At 34.2% G+C, this 8,221-nt stretch overlaps 1 protein-coding gene across 1 annotated transcript; it reads right to left on the bottom strand.

Annotated features, from left to right (window-relative positions):
• Nucleotides 1-216: 216 nt before the first annotated feature.
• Nucleotides 217-5,825, bottom strand: LOC149394012 (ubiquitin-associated (UBA)/TS-N domain-containing protein). Its single transcript, XM_089617037.1, has 12 exons — nucleotides 5,566-5,825; nucleotides 4,808-4,955; nucleotides 4,464-4,559; nucleotides 4,145-4,221; nucleotides 3,481-3,560; nucleotides 1,933-1,993; nucleotides 1,647-1,714; nucleotides 1,438-1,519; nucleotides 1,220-1,303; nucleotides 1,053-1,130; nucleotides 869-988; nucleotides 217-561 (listed from the first exon to the last, which is right to left on the bottom strand). The coding sequence occupies exons 1-12, from the start codon at nucleotides 5,731-5,733 to the stop codon at nucleotides 385-387; spliced, it is 1,239 nt and encodes a 412-aa protein (XP_089473163.1). The 5' UTR covers nucleotides 5,734-5,825; the 3' UTR covers nucleotides 217-384.
• Between the last annotated feature and the right edge of the window lie 2,396 nt (nucleotides 5,826-8,221).

Below are 8,221 nucleotides of genomic sequence, written 5' to 3'. Positions count from 1 at the left end.
TGATATTAACGTAATTTCTCAATAAGCGTTATTAAATTAAACTAATTCGTTTTGTACATTTACAACAATCATTATTTTATTTTTATATGAGTTCGAATTTTGAATCATGAAAACCAATGTCGTAGAAATTGCATGATAAATACGTTGTTCATCTAATTGCATTTAGAGATATCACATATTGATTTTTATTTTATTTTATGAAACCGGATCTGGAAATAGAACTAGAATAATATCCCAGCTTCAATACTTAGTCATCATCAACGATGCCTGAATTCCCATCGGCATAATAAACAAAATCAGTCTACGTCAACAAAATAAAAAGATTCCATATGTTCTGAAACTGACATAAATATTACATTTGATTTTTTTTTTCTTTCCTTAAACTCATAAGACTCCGAAAAATGGATTCTTGATAGCGGAATCAAGCTCACCCCCAGCGGAATGAAGAACTGTTTTATCAATCTTTTCTCTAGCAAGAAACAAAAACTCTCCGCCTTCAATTTTTTCGAACCCACAAAGTTCGAGAAATTCGACACCTCCTTTCAGTGCTCCGACCCTTTCCTGTAAATATATAAAAATAAAAATAAAAATCACAAAAAAATAATATAGAGAATTAAGGGTAAAGAAAATAACAGGACTGTCTTTTACCAGTGTGTTTTAGATCCATTTACAAGGTTTTCCAAAAATAGAAATGATATGACAGGTTCATTGGCTCGCGAATCATACAATACTAAACTATGCCTCTATTGAAGGAAGACTTAGAGCTAAACAGATCATCCATGGGGGTACATCTATATCATCCATATTGATATAAAGTGCAAGCATTTCACACAAATATCGAGTAGTTTTTTTTTTTTTGTTTCGATACCTGAAAAGATGCGTTTGTGAGTCTAATTTTTCTGAATTTCTCCTCATCTGGGTTTTTGACGACGTTCCCGATATAAGTCAAGAGTGTCTGGAATGCTTTCTTCACTCTGGCATCCTCGTCCTAATTCCAAAAGCAATAAGCACAAGAAACAGTAAACTCCAAATCCAGAATATGGTGATATTACCTTGTGATTCTGCTTGAGAGAACGCAAACACTCTCTCATTTGCTCCAATTTGGTGACAGGCTTGATGGGCAACATGGTCTGCGATTTGGGGTTAAACGAGAGGATATTTCATGCCTCAATCTCAAAAGAATGGCAAAACATGCAAGTAAGTCATTCGTTGGCGTTACCTTTTTCTCTTCCACAATTGGGGCAGAAGGTTTTGCAGTTGAAGGTTCTTCCGGTGGCAATCCGAGTTTTCTCCTTCTTTCTGCCTACAAATGCAAATAAACGGATCGATAAACAGTTCGTGTTCTTTATAGAGCGGAAATACATAAAATTCTGGGAGATGCTGGGCAAAAGGCTTGTCTAAGATAACTAAGAAACAAAGGTGTTAAACAATTCATACCTTGTCTTCTGCCAGCTTTTGGCGAATTTTTTCTCTTGCTCGTTTCTCCTCATCTTTCTCTGCTTTCCTCAAGGCCAATATTCTATCAAAGTTAAGAAAAGTCAATATGAAAGGGATTGATACCAAGATTAGTACAAGGAACAAAAGATTCTAATATCGAAGGGTTTAATACCAAGAATAATATAAGGAACAAAAAATTCTAGTAGTACCTCTTTCTTTCATTGTCTTCCTCAGTCCTCTTTGCTTCTAACAGCTCCTTTCCAATTCGAATTCTCTCCTGAGAAGATTTCCATAAAAACAAAATAAAATAAAATAAAAATTCATGAAAGTGTAGAAACCTTACACGGCAACGCAGCTGTAACAATGGAAAGAACACAAGTACGAGTCCCAAAGAGGTGTGTAGAAAAAATCGAGACATTACATCATTGTAAAGATAACTAATTCATAGCCATGAAAGACAACATGAGTCAAGTCTGCATGTAAACTATTAAGTACCTTTTCTCTTTCTCGTTCTGATTTTTTCTCTTCCTCTTCTTTCTTCTTGCGTGCCTTCTCCCTTTCAATTGAATAAAAAATAAAGTAAAAACAATAGAAAAAAATAAAAAAAAATTGACATGCAATGACAAGAGAGGACAGATCAGAAGAGACTAATATTATCATAAATATATAAGAAAAGAGTATAAGTTTACAAAACAGAACAGATGGACTTTGACGATTACGGCACTCACTCAGTCCCTTGCTTAAAAAGCAAAGGATAACGCCTTAAAACACTTTACACCCGAAAAGGGAGGCTTCAATTTTCCTCGGATAATCGGGTGGAAAATGAAATCCATCCAAATTTCTACACGTGGGGCCCACATTTGTGATTTGTCTCTTTTCTCACTATCCCATTTCTCTTTTCTTTTTATATTTCCACTACTTCCAAACACACACGCCCATTTCCCCTTCTAATTTCCTTTTCCCTCATATTTTCACTATCCCTCGCATTTTCCAGGTTCGAAATGGAGCCTAAGTTCCGAGAGACTCTGCCTTGGATTTTTTGTGTAGTCTGATGGTCAAATCACGTCATATTAATTCGTCTCCTCTGAGCACCTTTAGTAATCTTAAACACCTGTCTCTGTTATTAAATAGCTCATCTTCCAGCAGCACAAAGCTATTCCCTGAAATCGTTCTCCACAACTTCTCTAGATTTTCCAACTCTACCAGCTCTGATACCATGTCATATATTCTAGCTGTTTCTCTCCAAATCAAAAGGCTAATGTTTCTTCTAGTTATAGCACCGTCCATGTGAACAAAGTCTTTATAAAGACTCTCAAAAGAAACTAAAACTTTTTCTAAGAGCATTGAGTTTAATAAAATTCAAGGCTCAATTAAATTCTATTTTATGTTATTCTTTTTCATTTTCAGTTCGGAATCTGATCACTTTTCTTCTGAAAAAGTAAATTTCATTCTTCCATTCTCCTTTTAAAACTGCTCTTCAGATCCCTAAAATCAGTTATAAAATTATTTCCTCAAGTTCAAAATCCTCTTTCTTTTCAAAAAAACAATTCCAGGTCAATATGCTTCGTTCTTTTAATTTTTAAATTTCAGTAAAACAGTTCTTTAGAACAGCCTAGACGTAAAAAAAATTGGCCACATAATTCTGCTCCTTAAAACCAATTTTTTTTCAGATTCGAAATCTTAATTTCCAATCCACCAAAACGTTTGTCCTAAATCATAGTACACCCAAAGATGAGTGTTCGAGTAACCTAAAAGGCAAGAAATTGTCAAGCAGTTGCAAAATAATGTCTACGATTGTTATAATTTGTTTACTTTTTATAATCGTGGCCTTGGCATTATCGGCCCCGATGGCCCTATGTTGTTGCGTCTGTGGGGAATCGAACATGGGACCGTACACCTATCTAGATATCCTAGCACTCCTCACTTTAATTTAATTATGTTGCTCCCTTAAGAAGTCAATGGAGTAAGAACATAGAAAGTTGAACCACAAGTTTGAAAAATAAATAGGATTGCATGTGAAGGTATAGACACTTAACAAAATACCTTAATTCTTGTTGCTTCGCTTTTAATTCCTCTGGCGTAAGAGAAGGTTTAGGAGCTTCAACTTTGGAATTGGCAGGTACCTAAGAATATACAAGTTAAAGAATAAAAAAAACCTTGACAAGACATACACACGCACACACCAGAAATGGATGCAAGTATAATCATTACAAACGGCCCATATGCTAAAAAGAAAAAATGATCAATATCATACAACACCTCGAATTTTGTTCTTAAAGGTGATTCGTGGTTGGCATTGGTTAAATAAAAAAATAAAATAAAATAAAAAAAAAAAATAAAAAAAACTGTTATTAGTATAAAGGAATAAATTCTAGTCAAAATCTAATCAAGCTGAAGATGCAAGACATAAGAGAATCAAACATATACATATTCAAGCCACATAGACATGCTTTCTATCATTCTCATTAGTCCAAACTGAATTCTCATCACTTCACAAGTCTTTCAGAAGCCTAGCAGCAGTATACTGTTCTATACTGCATTTCCATCACCATACTTCATTTTATTGTTCCAGTCACATTTCATCTGTAAAGCTCACATGTATCGTATCCATTGCAAATTACTGTTTTTGTGACTAGTATACCAGCAAATTCTCCTGTAAATACTAAATAACGCAAACGCATGTAAATGGATTATACAAGAAGCATACCTTAGGCATCTCATCTATGTCAGAATCATTCTCATGCTCAACTACCCAATTTATTGCCGCCTCCAAGCTAGAATTACCTGTAAAGAGAAAGTCTTGACCTTAAATCCCAATAGACAAATATGGTGTAAGTCATTCTAATACATAGCCAACTGACAAGCACAACAACTCCAAGTGTCAGCACATACTTAGCACCCATTAGCACTAATATCATCCGAACAGCATTGAAAAGAATAGAAACAAGCTCATTCCTAGAGAAGCAATGCAGAGATAAGTAGCGATGAAAGAAAAATTGTGTATATGGGTTGTAATAATGACTCACCAGAGTAATGAAGTGCTCGGGTTGCTCGAGCAGTTTGAAAACCCATCCCTTCCAGTTCCTCCAGTATTTTTTTGTCAACATCTGGAACAATCATTTCTACAAAATGGAAAGAAAGTAAAATGGAGGGCACGCCAGATAATTAAGAGAACTAGCACATCAACAGCATATCACACACATCACACCAACACTTTGATTCAATTCCTAGCATAAAGTATCAACTAATTATTCAAAAGATAGCAAGCCATTAGGTAAAAGGCTTCCTAGGCCAATCGTCAAGAATTCAATTCTGCAATATTAACCGGAGCAACACAGATATAATATTTTATTAAACAGATGAGAATTACCTTCAGACTGACTAGTGCTAGCGTCAACCTCCATGTCGGACGTGGTAGCAGCCACCTTTGGCGCCTCTAAATTTATAGGTTTTGCAGCCTCTGATGTCTTGTCAGAAAACTCGGTGTGTCCGGTTCTTTTGGTGTGTAAATCAGTTTCCTGTTAAGACCAAAGAATTGAATGCTTCTTGAACCACTCAAACTAGATTCTCTGAGAATGAAAAAGCGCACAACAATCTACCTAGACAAATCCTTCAAAAATATATGTTCCCAACTCTAAATACACATTTTGCAAACACAAAGAGTATATCTTTTGTGAGATCAAATATCTTGGAACCAAAAATCTACACTTGGATCCGAATCGGAACAAACAAGAACATGTGGAGACAACCTAAACTATTTATAATCAACGATAATACCGAAAGCAGATCCAAATATGAAAATTACAGTCTTAGCTATACAGTCGAGTCATCCCTTTTTAAGCTCAAAGTTTAATGAACTAATCATCACTCACGGCAATCCCTATAGTCAGTCCACAGTGCCTAACCAATCGCCTATACAGTACGAGACAATATTGCAAAACCACATCTAATCACAGAAGAACTAAATTCAAATACCACAACTACTGAATCATCTCTCGGCACGAAAACGCTCCGAAGATTATCCAAAGAGTCCACTGGAACCACACGCGATCACAGAAACTCAATTGTCGAAGCGCAAATAGATCAAATCAAATCGAAAAGTTATCAGAGAAAGAGAATGGGAATTACGGTCTTGGATCGGCATGGTTTGCCACAAGAAGAGCAGACGAGGTTGAGGACAGGCTCGGTGGACTCGGCGAAATTGGAGTGAGAGGTGAGCTCGGCGTGCTCTTGAGCTTCCTCCACCGATCTCAGCATAGCACCGCAATCACCGCACTGGAGCGACAAGCCCGCCATTGCCGACCACGTTTGAAGCTATCTCTGCAACGATTTCAGAAGAAGAAAGAGGGACGGGCTCGTTTGGTTAGGTAGTAGACACACACACGGCATCCTTTTTATAAAGCTGTTCACTTTTTACTTTTTTTTTACTTCATATTTTCGTAAAAAATATCCGTTTGGTTTAGTATTTTAAATTCGTTTTTTGTTTTTAAATTTTGTTTTTTATTTTAATTTTAAAATAAATTTAGAATTACGTTTCATAATATTTTAAAATGTTGTTTGGTTATGTTTTACATTCAATTGTTTTAGAGTTTAATTTAAAATATAAGAGATAAAATTAAAAACAATTTTTCATTATTTTCTGTTTTTTAAACAAATTTCAAAGAAAAAATAAACATGATTCTAAATTTGTAACATGTTTTTTAAAATTATTTTCTAGAATTTAGAATTAGAAAACAGAAAATAAATTTGGAATCACAAACCAAACAGCCCCAAAGTATTTTGTTCCAGTTGGCATGATGAGTTTCAATTAATTTTCGTAATATTTACGGATTAAAAAAATTATGTTCAGGTTAATTTCGGCATTAATTATGGAATGAGAAGAAAAAAAGGAAAAGAAAGTGAGGAGTGAGTGGGTAATTTTAAACAGTGATTTGCTATTGTAAAGAATGACTTACCTTTCATCTTTAGTGGATGTGGTATTTATAGAATATTTTAAGTTTTGGGACAAGTTTGTAGATGTTTTGGGAAAAGGAGACGAGCCCGCAATGAGATTTTAGCGCTATGATTTTCGTTTTTGGGCTTAGGTTTTGATTCCGTACGTGTTCTTGTGTTTTTTTTTTTTTTGGTTCTTGAGGTGCTTCTTTTTTATACTTGTGAATAATGACGATAAAACGCATTCTTATGAGTATTTTCAATTATGAAAGGTATAATTGTCTTGTTCATTAAAACAGGTTTGATACATAAGTGTTGTTGGGAACACCTTTGAGCTTATTTTCTAAAAAATTTCTTTTTAAATAAATTTAAAGTAAAATAAATTATGTTATTTAAAAATAACGTCCAAGGTACGAGAACACTTAATAGGTTTTATAAGAGGGAAATGGCCCGAACTAGTAGTAATTTTGATAATTTGAACAAAAGTAGTAGTAACTATGTTGTTGGACACTTTTACTAATAACTGTAGTCTTATGTATCTACAATTATTATTAATTGTAAACTTATAAGTCTACAGTTTATGACAACTGTATATTTCATATATACAGTTATTAGTAAAAGTGTCCAAAAACATAATTGCTACTATTTTGGTCCAAATTATCAAAATTGATACTAGTCGAGACCATTTCTCTTTATAGGATACATCACGACCGCCGAACGTTTAAAGAAAGTTATCAAGAATTGCAATATTTATATTCGAGAAAACTTCAGTATTTTAAAATTTGAGATATTTCATAATCAATTTTTGCGAGTGAAACTAATAAAAGTAATTTATTCAAATGATGTATAAACGTCTTTGATAATGAATATGCATGTATGAAAAAGTCATAGTTTATAAGTTTGTATAGAGTTGGGAAGAAAGATGGAAATCAACCTAGAGATAAACAGAATAAAGATACCATAATTTAAATTAATAGAGTTCTTACCTCTTATAAAAAAAAACTTCAAGAATTAGGATTAATGAAATTTTTACCCTCTGAACTATAACGTCTTTAACAAATGATGAGTGCCTACAAATCTCTCGTTTCCGGACTTGAATCGAAGCGAATTCTTAGATGTTTTTGATATCTTTTTGTGTTTTCTCATTTTCATTATAGGTTTTTCAATTTTGGGATGATTTGAAGATTTTTCGGACAATTTAAAGCAAAACAAGAAACACGATGCGGTCTTCTGCAGCATTCTGATATTTTAATTTGATGGATGTTCCAGTTACAGAATTGGATAGAGCTTTCTCTTAGTTTTCCAACGCATGTTTATCTAAGAAAATCGGACATCGGAGCAAGAAGTTACGGCTCATTCAAAATAACTGCGTAGCTGTTCAGTTTCTCCGCGGCAAACAACGCTGTTTTTGTTAAGGGAAATTGCTCTAAATAGGAGTAAATCAAAGGGTTTTTACTTTTTTGGACTTTTTTTTTCAAAAAGGTCACAAATAGGACTTCGTAATTAATTTGGATTTATGTAATTACCCTTTTACCCCCGTGAATATTAAAATTTAAATAAAAAATCACCAAAAAACCGGATTTCTTCATTTACCTTGCCTCCACGTCACCTTCCTCACTTACCATGCCTCCACGTCACCTTCCTCTTCATTTCTTCATTGACCTAGATAGTTTAACTAGAAGAGAGAGAGAGAGAGTGAGAGCGAGCGAAAAAAAAAAAACCGTCCAACTTCCTTAACCAACACTCCAAAAACCGTCTCGATTTGTTTTTCAAACTCCATAATCTCACTCATTTCGTCACTCTCGACCATTCTTCGCCCAAGAAATAAAGAAAAAGAATAGTTCGCCGACCA

Source organism: Urtica dioica, chromosome 6 (genome assembly GCF_054948205.1).
Source record: "Urtica dioica subsp. dioica isolate 48M chromosome 6, U.dioica_male_clone48M_v1_H2, whole genome shotgun sequence".
Classification (NCBI taxonomy): Eukaryota; Viridiplantae; Streptophyta; class Magnoliopsida; order Rosales; family Urticaceae; genus Urtica; species Urtica dioica.
This window is presented reverse-complemented; position numbering and strand designations above follow the sequence as displayed.

What these genes read in the sequence shown, in the direction of transcription:
- LOC149394012 (XM_089617037.1), bottom strand. Translation starts at nt 5,733, where the DNA reads ATGGCGGGCTTGTCGCTCCAGTGCGGTGATTGCGGTGCTATGCTGAGA. An exon ending in AAAAGCTGGCAGAAGACAAG is followed by an intron (nt 1,304 to 1,437) that starts GTATGAATTGTT and finishes TTGCATTTGTAG; the next exon opens with GCAGAAAGAAGGAGAAAACT. An exon ending in CAATTGTGGAAGAGAAAAAG is followed by an intron (nt 1,131 to 1,219) that starts GTAACGCCAACG and finishes CCCAAATCGCAG; the next exon opens with ACCATGTTGCCCATCAAGCC.